We start from the raw sequence: 18,409 nt of genomic DNA on the forward strand, positions 1-18,409 counted from the left end.
ATAATTATAATACTATATAATTATTAATTTAAAATTGTATATATATTTCGTTTTTTAATGTTAAGAATCCAGTGTTATATTTAAAATTCTCCTTTAGAATCCACCGATCAATGTCCGGCAAACCTTTTCGTGCCGCGGAGCGTGATACCGCTTTTTTCTTCGTATTTCTGCGACACGTGTATCAGAATAGACGTCATCGCGCCCCGAGTTAGCTGGAGCATGATGCACCCTCCTGACGCTTCCTCTTTGGAATTCCCGCCGACACAACGATGGAAATATAACAATTGCAGGTGTCGTCTGGGGATTTAAATCCGTTCGACGAGTTCTATATGACAATTCTGGCGCGGGCGATATTGCGTTGTTCGATCCGCGCGGTATTCGGAATGCGATCCCTTCCCTGAGAGATAACGCCTCTTTCATTCTAATCTCGAGATTTTCTCGGTATTCTATAATCTATATTATTTTATCAACGATTGTGTATGTGTGTGTTTATCGATATCGTCATCATCAACCGCAGCAAATCGACGCGATTCTGCAGCTTTGAATTCAGAATGCATTTTAGTACCCAGGAAATTCTGTAATCTTCGGCATTTGCGGTGACTTTTTAATATCGAATATCAAATATCTCGATAAGAGAAAAGCCTCGTATCTCGCGAACGAGATATCATTTTAGTTCAAAAGCGACTTTTAATAAAACTTCATCGTCAGTTATAATTATAAAGAAATGTAATGTCAAAGATTTCCCTTTGATCTTTCCTACGTCATAAGCTTGCATGTAACACGTACAAAGAGAAATAGGAAGAAATGAATTAATCGGGATTAGCGGGGTAATCGACGTCGGTGCAATCGGGCATTAATCTACTGCGAAAATTCCGTTCTACGATTCTTGTTAAATCTCTTTATTTTGTCGGCGCGCTAAATCGTGTTTTTTTTTTCTCGTCCTCCGCGAAATTATTCGCCGATCGATCCGGCGTCTCTATAACGGCATCGGCGTCATTAATGTTATTATGTAATAAGGGCCCCGTCTGGACTGTCGTGTCCAAGAGAATTGTCATTTATATCCCGCGAGTGACAGATGCGCGCGGAAAAACGTGATTATCCGAGTCGCGAAGATGCGGGCGGCTTCTCTTACGTATTAATCTTACACGCGTAACGTCAAGCGCAAAAATATTACGCGTCGCGCATACCATTTGTTTTTATTCGCAATTATTAATTACAATCTATTGTGGTTGGAAAAGTTCGTGGCGTGTAATGTTGGATTATTAAAGGCTCTCCAGGGAACCTCATGCATCTTATCGCGGCGATATATAGCGGGGCTCGTTAAATCGCACGCAGACTATCAAATTGCATACTAATTTCCATCTATATGTATAATAACGGGAGGACATATAGTAGAGAGTGCATCTCTGTCTCTGTCTCTCTCTCTCTCTCTTTTCTGTAGTAAAAGTCTCTCTACTGATATTAGGCGATAATTCAATATTGGATTAAATGTAATGATTCTACTTCTATAAACTTGGAGCAATAGCTCATATTTATTGGCAGTTCGAAACACATCTACAATCCCTAAAGATCCCGCGCGACAAATCCAATTCCGATAATCGAAGACTCGAAGGACAGAGAAAAATCTGTTACCGACCCTCTCGACCTCGTCTTGAGAAAAATCAGTCGACATCCTTAAAGATGCTGCCGGTATCCTGTTTCAAATACAGATACATAAAGACACAGTTTCTTTTTATGCGGCCATTAAGTGCTTCCACTCGACGTGTAATACGAACCACCTGCATTTTGTCTCGAATCTAATGGCGGGAACGCCCACGACAAGATTGTACAGAAAAGGACACGATCGGTCAGAAAGAAGTAATATTTCGTAGAAACGAGAGCGATCACTGATCGATGCGAAACTACTTTCGTTGCGCAGCTTTCCGAAAAAATATATATCAAACATTTTAAAAAAGAATAACAATTTTTGTTATTTTTATATTATATAGAAAAACAGCAAAAGTCAACTTTTTCGATCTTTTTAGGAAAGGCAAAATAAATTTGACTATCGGTATAAAAATAATTTACGTCAGAGAGAGGGAAAGAAAGAGAGAGAAGGGAAAGTATACAAAATTATGATATTAATATATTAATAAATTTCAAAATATTATTAATTATTTTAAAATATTGTTAATGTATTGTTAATTATCTCACAGATATGAGTTTGACCTAAGCCCTTTTCATTCAAGATCAAGCAATAAACATGCGCCCACCCGATGCGATGCATCTCGTCATCAATAAGTAAGCAAGTTATATGAATAAATCGATATCGCGGGGAACTGGAACAGCCGATATCATTTTGCACTTGGCTTGGCGATAAGGAGAAGGGTAAATGTCCTCTATCTGAACCTACGACATTTCCTGCCGCCGTTCCCAGGCCGCGGAAACGCAATTGCTTGTTCTACTGCTGAGATATCGATATACATGTAAGATTGATGTGACCGCAACCCCGACAATCGAAAAATGTCAAGGATATCCGTTGCACAATTCTTATACATCTATTCGGTAATAATAAAAATAAAAAAAAAAAAGACGTGTGTGTCTCTGTGTATTAACATATAAACTAATTTTTAAATCACGATTTAAATTAAGATACTTGAAAAAATCGTAAAGAATATCTCAGAGGAAAAGAATTCTTGAAGTAAAGAAACACCGATAATTATTCTTAAAAGTCTTATCGAATCAAAAAGATTTATCCGAGACATTATAATAAATTGATCAAAAAACCAATCTGCTTACAACGTAATGTCCTTAAAGGATTAACTCGTCGTCGGTCCATTCCTGTCGTAACTACGTACAATGCCCACAAATGCTTTTTCTACTTTATTGTACAAAGAGACCCTGTATTCTCGAATATAAGTAGGATTTCGTATTTCTTTTGAGGTATCAAAAGAAAAAACTTGAAAGAAAATTCCTCTCTTGCAAAACTTTCTCCCTCTAAAGTACCGTATATAAACTCCACACATCGTCATTCCTATATCAAACTTCTCTATTTGAGTTACTCTTCGCCGATATACTCGCGTATTACTTCGTCGAGCCAGCAGTCTCAACTATTCGCGCGTGCAACTATAAAGTTTCTTAGATTCATATCTCCGACTCGTATTACACAGCTTATAACGTCCGTTTTAATTTTTCTCTCACCGGAATTTGTGTGAATTATAGCCGAGTTATTCGCACAATGTATGCTTATATTGACTGAATAAAAAGTGCGAATACGAAGCTAATAATTGTCGTATAAATTCGACAAAACAAATTCTCTCGATAAAACATGTCAATGCAAATGTAATAACGGTTTTTCGCTGTCTATATATATTTGCAATTACTTGTTTACTTGATAAAATGCCGGCATTGTTAAACGCGGTAATAGAGCGTTTTTCACACTCGATTACAGTTTACTCAAGCTAATTATGTCTCATATAAATAACAAATATTGATATTCTATTCGATGCAATCTCATATCCGTAAACCATCGTATAATCAATATTCATCAAATTCTTATTTACACAAGTTTCGCGCAATCCTTGCAACAAATATAATTTCGAGTTTAATAAGTAAATTAAAAAAAAAACAGTTTTCTCTCTCTCGCTATGACTTATGTCTTTAATAAAAGTTCTGATAAAATCAAACTTGTTCTAAAAAATTAGAAGCAATTTTTATATACTAAAGAGGATTCCGAAGAAGAAATTAAAATGATCAGAATGTTTTATAATTATCAAGATACTTAATCAGTATTAATACTAGTATTTTGTACTATGCAATCAAAATTGCCACAGCCTATTATTAAAATTAACATACAATTGCGGCAGATATCCAAGCCAGATTTCGTCGGCCGATCTCGCAGTCGATTACGATCGAGTTTAATAGTTGCGAAAATTTTGCATCCAGCTCAAATTTCAACTCGAAATCAAACTTCTAAATTAACACACGCATCAATTACATATGCTAATTACAGATTCTTCATCTAACGTATTTAATGGGTTTGGAAATTGCTAGCAAGTAAGCGCGACAGACCGAACGATATCTGCCAATGTGTCTGCCAATTACTATGTTTTTCTACTGCGAACAGTGTAAACTCGGCTGAATTGTAAGAGGACAAAAATATTCTTCATCTGGTTATATATATATATATATATATTCATTCCGCAGTTTTTTCATCTTAAAATCTTTACAAATTTGGGTTAATTTGTAATTCAAATTTAAATGAATCACATGTGTGTACATAGAAAATGAGAAGACTCATACATGTTTTATTTCATTCCTTTACATTTTTTTGTATGTGAAGAATTCGAAATTATATAATGCCTACATAATAAGCCTCTTTCAAAGCAATGATCATGTGTTCTAATCATGTGTTAGTAAAATTAAGAAATGTACTAAAAGTGGAATGATCAATTTGATTTTTGAGAGGCTCATATAATAATCATGAAACTGCTGCAAGACGAACTTCAACAGTACATTTTATTTCCATGCAACCGGATCAGAAGATTTTTCTCCTCTCAAGAAATCGGCAACTCTTATAACTGCACTTTTCCTATTCTGATATAATAAAATATTGAACATATCAAAAAAAGAAAAAAGGAAAGAAACCGCGCGGAGAGAGTGCAGCCGAAAAGAAAAGGATGCACTGTGCGTGCTCTAGAATTCTAGAGTGCACTCACGTGGTTCTCCGGTGAGATGGATGGGAGCTACGATTCGATCGCGACGAAGCCGGCCGTTCAGCCGGATCGCCCCGCGGGGAACTGTTGGTGAGGCCACAGATGCGAGACGTGCTGCCGCTCTCTCCCTCTCTCTCTCTCTCTCTCTCTCTCTCTTGTCTCTCAATCAGATTAGTAGCGCACCGCCGGCGACGTTCGGCGTCGCGCGCCGCAACCTCGCCTCGTGCAGAGCATCGTACCCTATTTCCGCGTGCGAGTTTATCGGCGGTCGCCGCTGATTTGGGACGTTGAAATCCTCCTCTTCCTCCACGTCGGAGCTCCTCGTTCTCGTCGCCGTCGCGCAACAATGCGTGTTGACAGCGCGCGAACCCGCGGATGATCCTAGCCGACCGCAAAGTGACGGTCCTCGTTATTTCTCGCCGCGGGAAAGAATCGCTCTTGCCTTAGAAGCGACCGCAGCATAACGAATACGGGATTCGCGCCACTGGCTGCTGTTACTGCTGCCTCCTGCTCTGTTACGATGCGCGCTGGTCGACGTTCCCTCTCCGACTGAGCGGATTTAACCGAGTTGAGTTGACAGCTACGCGTCGCGGTGGGGCGCTGCCGTCATCGTCGTTCGGTGGGCGCGTTTCCATGGCGCCGCGCGATACTCATGACCGACTCGCAAAGACGTCGGTCAAGCGATTCGCGCTCTTATCGATACTCGTTAACGATAAGCGTAAGTAATTAATCGTTTACTATGGAATCGTTTTTATTTGAATGTAACGTGGATGGAGAGCCGATCGGTTAATACCACGATAATATCGATGCGTGTGTTTTATCATTTTCGAATTATAAGAGATTTCTTTTGCCCAGCATTATTTACCTTTCAAAAGGTACATCATCAGTCCGTAAATAGCGCTGACTTCGGATGACGCCGGGAGGATTGTGTACATGACATGTCGCCTCTCCGGAAAGTCTTCGAAAAATTCAATAGTACAAGTGAGATGTATTGTTGTACCAGTGATAATACCAGTGACAACAAACGACGATGGGAACTGTCGGAATTTGTTTTTTATGTATTCTACGGAAATAAATAAGAGATCCGTAACATACGCTAGCCGTGATTATTCGACGAGCGACGATATCGTGCAGGATCTAATAATTTTTGCGTGACACGCTCGTTTCTTGCCAATTTCGTCGATCAAGGTTGCTGCTGTATACCTATCTCGATATGGAAGAGGATAGGAAGCAAAGTTTTCTTTCTTCTTTTACATGGCTCCTACGAAAAGATTAATCATACTTTTTGCATATTCCTCTACAGGAAAATTAACAAAGCGTCGATCATTATACTTTTGAAACCTATCCACTATCTCTCTTGTAAATGGCAAATTGCTAATGTTTTGACAGTCAAAACTTTTTGACTGTAGCGAGGAAGAATTTGATGCAAGGATAAGAACAATACTAATATATAGAATATGAGCTCGCATCACCACTTGAATTCGTCGTCCGGTGAAATAGATCACGTTCACTTCGTTTCCGAGGATATCGGAGCTTTGTATCTTTCCGAGGAATATTCGGATGTGACGTTAGTGGTGGCAGGTCACAAATTTTATAGCCACAAACTCATTCTTGCCGCGCGTAGCGAGTATTTTCGGGCACTACTGTTTGGCGGTATGAAGGAATCTATGCAAAATGAAATAGAAGTGAATGCCTCCTCGTTGCCTGCATTTAAAAATTTGCTCAAGTATATATACACCGGGCGTATGTCTCTCGCTAACGAACGCGACGAGGTACTGTTCTTACAAATTATTATTAAAGGATATACATCTAGAATTGTCTATTCTCATCATTTCGATTTACCTTGTTACAGACAATACTCGATATTCTCGCATTAGCACATTTGTATGGATTTGTGGATCTTGAAGCTGCTATATCCGATTATCTCAGAGAAATATTAAACATAAAGAATATATGTTCAATTCTGGATACTGCACTTTTGTATCAGTTAAAATTTCTAACTAATGTTAGTATTATTTATTTTTATTCTGTAATTATCCTATGTAACATAAGATTTGTACATACGATTAATATCTATAATATTATACTTATATGATAATTAATATACAATTTAATATCAGGTTTGTTTAGAATACATGGATAAACATGCATCTGAAATTCTTCAGCATGAGAGTTTTCTACAATTGAGCCCAACAGCTTTAAGTGAATTAATCTCCAGGGATTCATTCTATGCACCAGAGTTAGACATTTTTTTAGCTGTAGATTCGTGGGTCAAAACCAATCCCGAAGTTAATAACAGGGAAGTTATAGGTAATTTCTATATAGAAATATTAATATTTCTCGTGTGTTAAATGATAAATTTGTTTATCACTTATATGAAATGTATTTTGCATATGATTAACTTTTTATTTGCAGCTCAATTAAGATTGAGTCTGATTTCAAAAGTAGACCTTGTGACTGTCGTAAGAAAAGCCACATTCATGACAGACACAGATATTGTAAACGCGGTTTACGTGCAGTTACTAGGAAAACAATCAGAACTACCCTACCGCGGACGTTTGCTCATCGACGAAAACGTTGCTCATCCTATGCATGGTGCCCAAGTGTTACAAGGCGAAATGCGTAGCTATCTACTTAATGGAGATACTAAAAACTATGACATGGAACGTGGTTACACAAGGCATACCATAACCGATACACAAGAACACGGGATTTTAATAAAATTGGGGACACAATATATCATAAATCATGTTAAAATGTTATTATGGGATCGAGATATGCGCTCCTATTCTTTTTTCATAGAGGTATGGATATTTTACACAGCAGAATAATGCAAAATAAATATAACATACATTATTAATATATGTATATATATATATATACATATGTGTATATATATATATATATATACATATATGTATATATATATATATACATATACATAGTCTCAACACAGGGATTCTTTCTTCTGTTACTTTATCATTATTTGTTAAAGGGATCTGTGGATCAAAATGAATGGGTCAAGCTTGTCGATTATACAGAGTATTTTTGTCGCAGTTGGCAATATTTATATTTTCCACCAAGAGTAGTTCTTTATATTCGTATTGTAGGAACAAATAATACAGTTAATAAAGTAAGTTTGTTGAGAATTAAATAGCATAGAAATGTCTTTCTCGTTTGTTTAAAATTTATTATAATTATTTGTGTGATCGTGTTTAATGGAACTCACTTTGCTTATTCTTTGGCATTAATACAAAATTTAGTAACCTTTATCCTCTATATCTCTATTATAATAGTTTGATATTTATAAAACTGTTTGTTATTTTATTCAATAGGTTTTTCATGTTGTCCATTTTGAAGCACATTATACAAATCATACAGAGCAACTTTCCAAAGGTTTTATTGTACCAACACAAAATATTGCTGTTACAGAAAAAAGTGCATCTGTCATTGAAGGTGTAAGCAGGTATGTAAAATCTTTCTTTCCGTACTTGAAAAAATTCGCACGTATCTATATGTATTTATTTTTAAACTTTATTTCTCTTTTAACTAGGGTACGTAATAATTTACTGAATGGAGACACAACTAATTATGATTGGGATAGTGGTTATACATGTCATCAACTTGGTTCTGGATCTATTCTAGTGCAATTAGGCCAACCATATATGATCGATTCTATGCGGTATGATTCTTGAATACTTTCTAAAACATGCTTATTGATACTCTATTATGTATTAAAGTATAACATAAGTGTATCAAAATATTTCTGTAAATAATAAAGTATAATAAGTATATTAAAGTATTTAAATATTTTTGCACAGATTTCTACTTTGGGATTGCGATAATCGCTCTTATTCATATACTGTGGAAGTATCGGGCAATTCCTGGAGCTGGGTAATGGTCGCTGATAAAAGAAAGGAATTGTGTCGGTCTTGGCAAATAATACACTTTTATCCACCCCGTCCAGTAGTTTTTATACGTATAGTGGGGACTCACAATACTGCAAACGAGGTTTCTATAGATTAATCAAATTCGACATGATTTTTCTGTATAAAATATACATTTAACAAATAATTATTTTAAACGTTTTCAGGTATTTCATTGTGTTCACTTTGAATGCCCAGCGCAATTTGATGATAAATCTCCGAAATCACCAACACAACGAGGGCATTCGTCAACATCGTCAAACGGTAACAATCCCTTACCTCCTCCACCTCCCGAAGTAGCTACGGAAGCAGTTCATATCGATAGCGATGAATAACTAAAGTAAAGAGTAAATAATATAATAGCGAAAAACACGCAAATAACTCTATTGATGATTCTGATGATAGTTGCCGCTCTTGTTCTTTGAGCTAGAATTTGGATTCGTCAAATGACCTCGATACAACTTCTAAGACTGTTCAATAATAATTGAATATCAGATCATAATTAATCATCTTGTTTCTCGTTTAAAAATTCTATTTCTGTTTTTTCTTATCATCACTCTTCGATGACTCTCTTTAGGTGTAAATAATACACGCGCGGCAGCTGCCAATTTCATAATTACAAAGGTATACAAATTAGTCATATTTTATACAAATACTCGATAAAATTGTGTAACGTTATGATAGATTTTTTATTTGATTCTTATGTAAAATTTTATTTTTTTACGGAAAAATGGTTGTAATATTTGAAAGTGTATTATTATTACATGTATTGTTATTACTTGTATTGTTATTATTACATGTATTGTTTAATATTACATGTGATTTCATGTTTTTTTGAATAGTTGTTTTAATTATTAATTAATGTAAAATTTGCAAACTATGCTGTAGAATCATGTTCCTTATTATATATAATCATTTTTCCTTATCCAAATTCTTGATTTTAATTATAAAGGTGTGTAAATATAATTGAATATATTATAATACTACACTCTCATATATATATAATATTTATCTGCCAATTCTTATACAATATAAGGTGCTACAATTAATTTTTCCACACAAATTTATATCTATTATATATAATAATTTAACTTATTCTTTTAGTGTGTAATATATAATATTTATTGAATATATTAATTTATTAAATTATTTACTACATGCTGAAATCACAGAAGACTGTTATATCAATTGAATATATGTATGAATATATATAATCGATTACACTATTTAAATAAACTTGTAAATTTAATATCTTCTAAATTGTGATTGAAAGTAAAGAGTAAAGTTAAAGAGACTTGTCCTACTCTCAAAGGACGAATGAATACTAGATGTGATTGAAAATTGGCAACTGCCACACAAATTGTTGTGTATAGAAAACATTATGTACTTGAATTTTATGTTACCGAATATTTTTTATAAGCACGCGATTACCTATAATGTCGACACTGTTAATATATGATGGTGTCTGGTTTTTCAGTATTTCTCATTGAATGAGAATCTTTTTGGTAGATATTTTTATTGTGTATTTAATCTATTTAATCTTGTGTACATATAATGTAAAACATTATTTTTCTAGTCTACATATGTTTAATGTAATATGTCTCAAGAGAATTCGAATGTATAATAAATTATATGCAAAGTTTAATTGCTACAAGATTAATAAAATATTCTGGTATTTAAAAAAAAAACCTGTTCATTAAACATTATTCCAATAATCGTTCTGTTGAAATGCATTATCTATTCGATAACCACATTTATATTTTTTTTATCTTACGTTGACACGAGAATAAAAATATGCATCTTTTAATACTCTCTGGAAATTAGAGTTAGAAGTTAATCCTGAATCTGAATTCACACCTTATTTTTTTTCTCTCTCTCTCTCTCTCTCTCTCTCTCTCAATTTGATGTACTTCTTACCGAAATATGTTTCCCTGACTGACGGTTTTTTCCCAACTCTTATTACATGCAGAATGTTCAAAAAACTATTTTCGTTTTACTTTTCTCTTCAAAGATCAATATATATATCCGAAACAAACAGATATTTATTTTCTTTTTTATCATTTATCATTCTTTTAAATAATTATTTAATAGCAATGTTATATTTTGTGATTAGGATAGGATGACGAATAATGTAACGTCATTATTTATCATCACTATTATTACATATGCTCAAGTATGTTAAACATATAACAATTGTCAATACAAATCATACTTAAGCTATATTCTTATTTACAATAGATTAAAACTATTTTAAAATTCAAAATATGTAGAGATGATACATAGATTAGTATTTAAACAAAGTTTAAGATAAATTTTAATATAAGAGTAGATTCTGCATAAATAGAGAGTATCAATATCAATTAGATGACGAGTAATGTACAAAGTTTACGTCAATACAGAGCATCACATTTGCTATAGATGACTGTCCACAGCGCGATAATTCGTACTTACGAAAGTGCGCGTATAGGAGAGAAAATAAATGATTGAGCATAATTTTCATACTGTCTCTTATCTCTTACGGTCATTAGATCCACTGCGGCGAGAACGAGATCGACGGCTGTGGCTACCACTGCGAGAACGTTTTGATCTATAATAAAGCACATCAAAAATGTTTTGTTTTTTATAAGAAATAAAATATTTTCTGTTATATTCAATATGTTTAGATTAAATGAAGACAATTTTCTCAAATTCTCTCCATAAATTTGAACACTCTCTTCACTCTTTCTTAGCTTCAGATTTAAAATAATTTATTTTTTATTATTTGCTGCGACCCTTATATTTATCTATTTTTTGTATAAATATATTTTCGTATTATTTTTTTTTTATTTATCATGAAATATGTTTGTGTCCGATAGCTTTGTATTTTTTAAATATATATATATATATATATTTCTCTTGTCCCTGTCTCTGCGCTCCCGATCGCGATCGCGATCGCGGTCGCGATCACGATCACGGTCACGGTCGCGCTCACGGTCGCGCTCACGCTCGCGGTCTCTGTAGCCCAATCCTCCGCGGTTCCGATCCCTATCACGATCCTTGTCACGATCCTCCCTGTCTCTGTCCCGTCTCCTGTCGAGCATGGACTCACGCTTTTCCTTACGCCTCTCCTCGACGGTCTTCTGAAGTTCCGCGAGCTTTTCGCGGATCTTGATGAAGCCGAGATGCAACTTTCCGCCGAAATGATCCGCCAGTCGTCTATCGTTGTCGTGTATGCCAAGATAGGCGCTGCACACCTCGCACACTCTTAGCTTTTGCTGCTGGTAACTTGATGCCGGCATGCTGTTTCGATACTCTTGTTCTGCCTCGTTCTTCTTCTTACGCAACTCGTCGATCTCGCCCATCAGCTTCATCGACTCCTCGACAAAACCTTCCTCGCCTAGCTGTTCGGCCTTGGCTAGTTTCTTACCAATTTCCTCGGCGAGTACATGGACATTGTTCGCCTTCGCTGCCACTTCCGCGCTCAGCTCCTCCTGCGTCTCCGCCAACCGCTGCTTGGCCTGTTCCGTACGGCGATCGCAGTCAGCGATAAAATTTTGAAGATGTTCCATTGCCTAGAAAAAATTTAAGAAAGACGCATTGAAATCTCAGTCACAACTACACGAATAAAAATTTTGATTGTCACTGCATGCAATGTATTGCACGCGATCATTATGTTTGATTATAAAAAAACGCTGTCAGAGATATGATACATGATAATAGATTCAATATTATACAAAATTGTATGGAGCAATATGGAATCATATTCAGTATTAAAACAAAACTATGTAAAATGATTACTTTTCTGTATTTAAAAAAAATAAAAAAAGTAATTTATAATTCTGATTGTGTGCAAAATACACACAATCAAATACACTTACATCAATGTCGTAAAAGTGATCCTTCTTCTTTTGCGCCGCCTCGTAGTCAGCCCGTAGGGCCAAGTCGTGAATCTGGGGGCATTCTCCCAGGTCCATGCGCTACGATTTACACAAATCAATCTGTATTAGATTACGTTTCTTTCGATCACGTATGCGGGTCTTATCGATTCTATGCGTATTATACGAGAGTTTAGACCCCTTTCTTCCCAAGTTTGTTTTAACGAGTATACTTGACAAGAATATATATATATATAACGTACTTGGTCGCGGTACCGCGACTGGAAATTAGCATGAATCGATAATCTAGGAGAGAGACAGAGATGATACATGACAAAAATTCTGAGAGCTTATATCGCCTGTATCCTTAGGATAAGACGGTCCCAATAGGCTTTTATTTGTTTCTCTCATTTTACGTGAACTCACGGAGAGACGTCAGTTCGTCTTCCTGCACGAGCTAGGATAGAATGTACAATAATGAAGCGATCCGATCGTCATTCGATCGCATATTATAAAGTAGGAAATGCAGTTTTTGTTTTACAGATAAATAGTTTGTTGTTTTCACTTACAGGGTGGCAACAGTTCTCCGCCTGACACGAGAATGCGACGGCAATGAAGCTATAATCAGCACACATCCTTTAAGTTTTATAATGTTCACTTTTTTTTCTACGAAAGAGAACTTACAGCCTATAATGGTTTAATATACTATTTTACGTACGGCACACGAGAATCGTGTCTTACGTCTTATTGGCTGCTAAACGAATTTTTAGAATAGAAACTGATTCAATACGTACACATCCAATGGTTGTAGGAAATTTTTCTAATGGATCTGGCACTTGTTGTACTAATCTCCACCTAATCTCTCTGCGTCATGCTACCTCTCGCATTTTCTCTTGCCGACACGTTTGGGTGTTGCAAATTGCCAAAGCTAAATATCGCGAAACGATCCCCGAAGACTGTTTTTTTAATTCGATGAGAGTTTACGTTTTATTTACACACATCGCGCGATCCATAATTAAAAAAAAAATCTACATCTCATTTAAAAATCTATATAAATATTTAATTTTTAATATTTCGCTACTTTTAAGCGACGTAAGATTTAAACAATGTAAACAAGTGAAAAAATGTTCGTTACGAGTTGATTTGCGAGAACGGACATACATACTTATTTCTTTTTTATATCTTTGCAACGTGAAATCGCGAGATAAGAATATCTTTATTTTTATTTCTGATGCAAAAAGAAACTCGCGCGAAAAGAAATTAATAGCAACCGAACGCGAGAGGGTTCTTGGCAATTCGCAAATCTTACTTACAGATATCACTGCTTCATTTCCTGCACCCATTACTTCCACAGGATGATATATTTTTTTCTCACACACATTCTCAAAGTAAACTTCTCTTATTCCTACCTGCCGTAAACGGCATTATTAGTAAGAAGCGACATTAAGACATCGTCTCATGAATCAGCATGACGCTACTCACCGACTCAGTGTTTACAGGCCTTTTCGGGGGTCTGGGAATTTATCATTCGGCATTACTCAGCCTCACCACCGTGTGGAAAAATCGGTAGAGGGGCTGAAGTAAAGCCCGCCCGCCTTTACGTCTCATATATCGAATTAATATATAGATATATATATATATAGATATAGATATATAGATATGCATATATGTGTGTATGTATATCTAGTATTTGAATTATGGTAAAAAGGTAATCAAATTGTAGATGTAATACGTACGTCTTTTCAGTTTTCAGTACTTACAGTAACGCGCGTGTGAGAGTGACAAGTACAACACGGACATATGAGCGGACAATACTCGCAACAATATTGTACAATGGATCTGATTGGAATTGCTTTTTCCAGAGACTCTGGAAATAGAACTGTAGTTACGTTGACATTAGTGGATCTGCATATCAGTACACCTCTCGTTCGAGCGATTTGCCGTTAGTATTTTTCATCTTTTTTTTTCATTTTTGCTTTTACTCTTTCTCTCTAATATCTCGTTTTTCATTTTAATGTTTTTCGTTATGGAAACTCTATCGCGAGACCTTCAGGGATGTTTGCTATCTTTCACTGTTATTTGTTTACTTCCTAACTTTCACGTTCTAAGAGCGTTAAATCTTTTAATAAGTTTTGCTACGTGTCAAAAAGAAGAAAGAATAATTGCATCGACTGTTTTAAATTCGCAAGTTTAATATTTTATATTTTATCCGAAATCTGAGTCCCTGAATTTGTATCGATGGAGATTGAAAATGGAACCATCTTCCTTATTCAGGCTATGCACTTTAATATTTATGTAAGATCCAATTAAAAAATTTTATCTTGACTGAAAAGATAAATGCAAGATACGTATACTTTGAAACAGACTTTGTAATTGATAGAAATATAAAAGATATCCTTCGCTCCCTGAAAGAAAAAAAATGTACTAATTAGGGATGATAAATCTGTGACTAAATAAATTATCGACTTTAAATTTTGTTATTTTCGTAGCAAAGAATCGTTCCGTAAACTTAATATGTATCTTCTAAAATCCTTCGACATCAATCAATGTCAACGACAGGCGACAGGCCTTCGAAACCTACATAAGTGCAGATACTTATGTAAATTCCGATATCTGCAGATGGCATTCAGAATAATTAATTGATTAAAGATTAAAAAGCAATTCCCTTAGAGCAAGTGCTGGCACATTTCCCGAGTAAGAAACTTTCCTACATAAGTAGCTGTCTGAAAAGAGAGAAAGGTGAGACAAAACTCTTTTTTCTATGTCCGTCCTATAGTCCGTACAGACTATAACAAGCGTAGAACAGCTTGAGATAGACGGCGGAGATTTGTATATATATCGGAGCATCGATTTCGTTATAAAATTTGAAATACAAGAAATGAAAGTAGTCTAGACAGCTACATATAGGAGAATTCCAGAGAAAGAGAGAGATAGCGAACACCCCCGTGACCAATTCGCACAAGATGACACTGAAATGCGCGAAGCAGTATTTAGAGCATGTTACAGCTCGCATATAATTAAAATATATTGTCATTTGATCAAAAGTGTTGCTCGATCGACCGCATATATGCACAATATTACGCGATTACATCTGCATCTATAAAAGTCACAGTTGTCTGTGGCTTCTTCCCCGATTGCGCTGCGAATGGCGGGTTGCAATATCCTTATACAGTACATATATGTTAGATATATATGTGGAGATTCAACACGCGTTCCTGAAACTAGAACAGGCAAGACAATAATCTTGGCAGCTTGGAAGAGATATGGGACAGGCTTTCCGTACGTACGGTATTTTGTTATCCTTGCTCTAGCTACTTCCAAGCCGCATCGAATACATTGACTGTTCTAGGCCCAATGATCTCGTACGTGTGTAATAGTATGATAAAAACGCCTGCCCCGTGTTGCACTTCGACGGTATCCAGTGTGAATTGATCGTAATCAATTCCTGAGGTACGTGTCGATTATATTAAATAAAATAAAACGTTTTTCTTTTAGGGCGCGCTTATTAAATAATTTCGCTTATTAAATTCTATAAAGGATGTTCTTACAAGCTATAGATTCTTAACTTACGGTACTAAACACACACACCAATTGGCACCGAGATGAAAAGTAAAAGCGCTAGAGAATAATCGAAAGTCCGACGAATCTATCTCATGTACGGATCTATCCATTCGACTACTCTAAGATTTATATAGTACCAAAAAATTTGACTTTCAAGTTTTTTACTAGGATACATGGCGTTTTAATAATATACACAAATATGTTTTGTCGAGTAAGAAATTATATAAATGGCTATATGGCTATATATTCTTCAGTTTCTATGAAATGGCTAATCATTCTACGAATTTTCTACTTAATTTTAAATTAAGATACACTTCTGTATAATGTAAAAATATATCATATATATTGTGTTATGAGCATGTGTGTGATGTGAGGCTAAACAAGTCAGTGTGCATCAGAGTTTATGATTGTGGTAGCAAAGTGATATATGAAGAGAGAGAAATATAGACGTTACATTTTATTATTAATTTAGTCATTAAACTGATGCCGTCAAAAAGCAGACTTTATCACAATTAACTCCATCAGCAGCAAAAAGCATATTTTCCAAAAGAATTTAGATGTGAATTAGAGAGATAATGTAACATACTAATGAGTATATTTTAAAGATTACAATTCAATTAAAATATGCAGACACAATTGCTGTGAAGTTGCTGTACATTAAATTTAATATAATGCTTTATTTAAAACTAAAACATTGAGAAAAATTATTTTACTTATTTTACTTTTTATATTGTAATATATAAAATCATCTGCTCACACATTGCATATTAATTGTTTTGCATTTGGACAATATATAAAATTTATTTGCATTGGTGCCCATAGATTTTTTTATGTCTATTATACTTTGTTAAGTATCTATATAAGAAAATAATCAAATCATTCACAATAATCATTTGCACATACTACTATTACACATACTGTAAGAGAATTAGTATGGTTACACGACTCCATATACTGCACTCAATGCTAGTTTTATTGATTATAATATCTGCTGATATAGCATAAATATTAAAAAGTTGTAATCAAAGATTATACAAAAATATCAAATCTTGAAGTAATTTCCTTATGCTTCATATTTATATCGCTGCATAATAATTTTGTCATTAATAATACTGCATCAATACAGAAGAATAACAGATTGAGCAATAAATCGTGTAACCAAGTGAGAGTTTGCAAAATAATAAAATAAATCTAAAAAAAGAATAAAATTAATTATAAACTTTATATACTTTCTGTTCTCTTTAATACTGCAATAAAAGATATCAGAAATAAAATCATATATATGTACTTATATACAGAGTGCATTATCCTGCGCACAGTGCCAATGGTGTGTCATTCGTGTTTGAAATCATTGCATCAAGAGATGATATACTCACCGTCGAAGATAGGATTTCATGGGGACAGCAGGCCAGCAAAAAACTCTTGCAGACCTTCGAGTCGGAGTATTTCACTTGAAATTTGTTATTCTCACCTAGAAACATAATCCAGATCATTAATGACATTTCAATAGCAGATATATATATATACATATACACAGGATAGCGCTATTACAACAAATATGGCCGCATTTGACCATCTTGCAATTATCAATTAAATTCGCGCGAAGATCTCCGCCATTCCGCCATCTCCGAAATAAATAACGTGTGGACTAGAATATGTACCATTTCGTCCGGTGCCCATTAACTGGTCGAGCATAGCTCGCATTTGATCGTGCGCCGTCATTTTTCCGAATGTGGCACAATCTCTCTGAAGAATACACGCACCATCAGAGCGCAACCGAATACGTTCCACAACCACACCGTCCGATGTCCGATGTCCTATAGAGAATTCGAGACTTCGTCGAGTAATCGCTACGTCACGGGTTTATCGACTGTAGTGTCACTGCAAGGCGCGTTTCGATAAAAGCCGACGACGTGATTGGTCGTTGAATAGGAACTTTTGGGTAATTTAATTCATTTCTGGGGACTGCAAAACTTCCTATTAAGCAACCAATACGATCACGCGACATGGATAGTGAAATAACCGCGAACTATCAATCTTCTGATTGGTCATTGAGCAGGGAATGACGTCATATATGTTTCGTCGATCTTTCGAATAGAACGTCCGCCATTTTGTCGGTAGAGAAGCAGCCAGGAAATTTTTAATTGTCATAAATATATTACGAAATCGAGATTGCGATATATTCTATAAGACTCTTGTAAGTTTTGCCTCGTTTACAATAAGTTCAAATTTTTATTTTTCTGACACATAAAACGTTTAAAATAAAAATTTATTTTCAGAAAACACAAGACGCATTTTTTATACAGAGATATTTATGTATGCCAAATTAATTGTCAAAATTATAAAAATTAAATGAATTTATAAGTCTCTTAAG

The 18,409-nt window shown here is 35.0% G+C and overlaps 3 protein-coding genes across 5 annotated transcripts in view; 1 reads left to right on the forward strand and 2 right to left on the reverse strand.

Annotated features, from left to right (window-relative positions):
* Positions 1–5,250, reverse strand: part of LOC115243854 (diacylglycerol kinase eta) — a 31,848-nt gene extending 26,598 nt beyond the window's left edge. Inside the window, exon 1 of one of the 2 annotated variants that reach the window (XM_029821120.1) lies at positions 4,934–5,250. The gene's annotated coding sequence lies outside the window, so the exon portion shown is untranslated. Of the gene's footprint in view, positions 1–4,697 lie in introns of both variants that reach the window. The other variant, XM_029821119.1, reaches the window with a different exon arrangement.
* Positions 5,251–5,603: 353 nt separating this feature from the next.
* LOC115243860 (BTB/POZ domain-containing protein 9) lies at positions 5,604–9,644 on the forward strand. Of its 2 annotated transcripts, XM_029821126.1 has the most exons (10): positions 5,604–5,882; positions 5,998–6,466; positions 6,547–6,699; positions 6,815–7,004; positions 7,110–7,498; positions 7,690–7,827; positions 8,030–8,160; positions 8,248–8,376; positions 8,516–8,705; positions 8,788–9,644. In XM_029821126.1, the coding sequence occupies exons 2-10, from the start codon at positions 6,152–6,154 to the stop codon at positions 8,953–8,955; spliced, it is 1,803 nt and encodes a 600-aa protein (XP_029676986.1). In that variant the 5' UTR covers positions 5,604–5,882; positions 5,998–6,151; the 3' UTR covers positions 8,956–9,644. The 2 variants fall into 2 exon arrangements, with proteins under 2 accessions (XP_029676986.1, XP_029676985.1); XM_029821125.1 differs by having other exon boundaries at positions 5,604–6,466.
* A 475-nt stretch (positions 9,645–10,119) lies between these two features.
* LOC115243861 (putative RNA-binding protein Luc7-like 2) lies at positions 10,120–17,854 on the reverse strand. The gene is made up of 5 exons (XM_029821127.1): positions 17,697–17,854; positions 17,412–17,506; positions 12,478–12,576; positions 11,477–12,171; positions 10,120–11,207 (listed from the first exon to the last, which is right to left on the reverse strand). The coding sequence occupies exons 1-5, from the start codon at positions 17,755–17,757 to the stop codon at positions 11,129–11,131; spliced, it is 1,029 nt and encodes a 342-aa protein (XP_029676987.1). The 5' UTR covers positions 17,758–17,854; the 3' UTR covers positions 10,120–11,128.
* Positions 17,855–18,409: the final 555 nt, after the last annotated feature.

Source organism: Formica exsecta, unplaced genomic scaffold, assembly GCF_003651465.1.
Source record: "Formica exsecta isolate Colony F162 unplaced genomic scaffold, ASM365146v1 scaffold744, whole genome shotgun sequence".
NCBI classification, from domain to species: Eukaryota; Metazoa; Arthropoda; class Insecta; order Hymenoptera; family Formicidae; genus Formica; species Formica exsecta.

Coding starts and splice junctions, on each gene's coding strand:
- LOC115243860 (XM_029821125.1), top strand. CDS start 6,152: ATGAGCTCGCATCACCACTTGAATTCGTCGTCCGGTGAAATAGATCAC. Junction 7,005..7,109: donor TAATAACAGGGAAGTTATAG/GTAATTTCTATA, acceptor TTTTATTTGCAG/CTCAATTAAGATTGAGTCTG. Junction 8,377..8,515: donor TATATGATCGATTCTATGCG/GTATGATTCTTG, acceptor ATTTTTGCACAG/ATTTCTACTTTGGGATTGCG.
- LOC115243861 (XM_029821127.1), bottom strand. CDS start 17,757: ATGACGGCGCACGATCAAATGCGAGCTATGCTCGACCAGTTAATGGGC. Junction 12,577..17,411: donor ATGAAATCCTATCTTCGACG/GTGAGTATATCA, acceptor TGTAAATCGTAG/CGCATGGACCTGGGAGAATG. Junction 11,208..11,476: donor ATATATTTAAAAAATACAAA/GCTATCGGACAC, acceptor GCTTTATTATAG/ATCAAAACGTTCTCGCAGTG.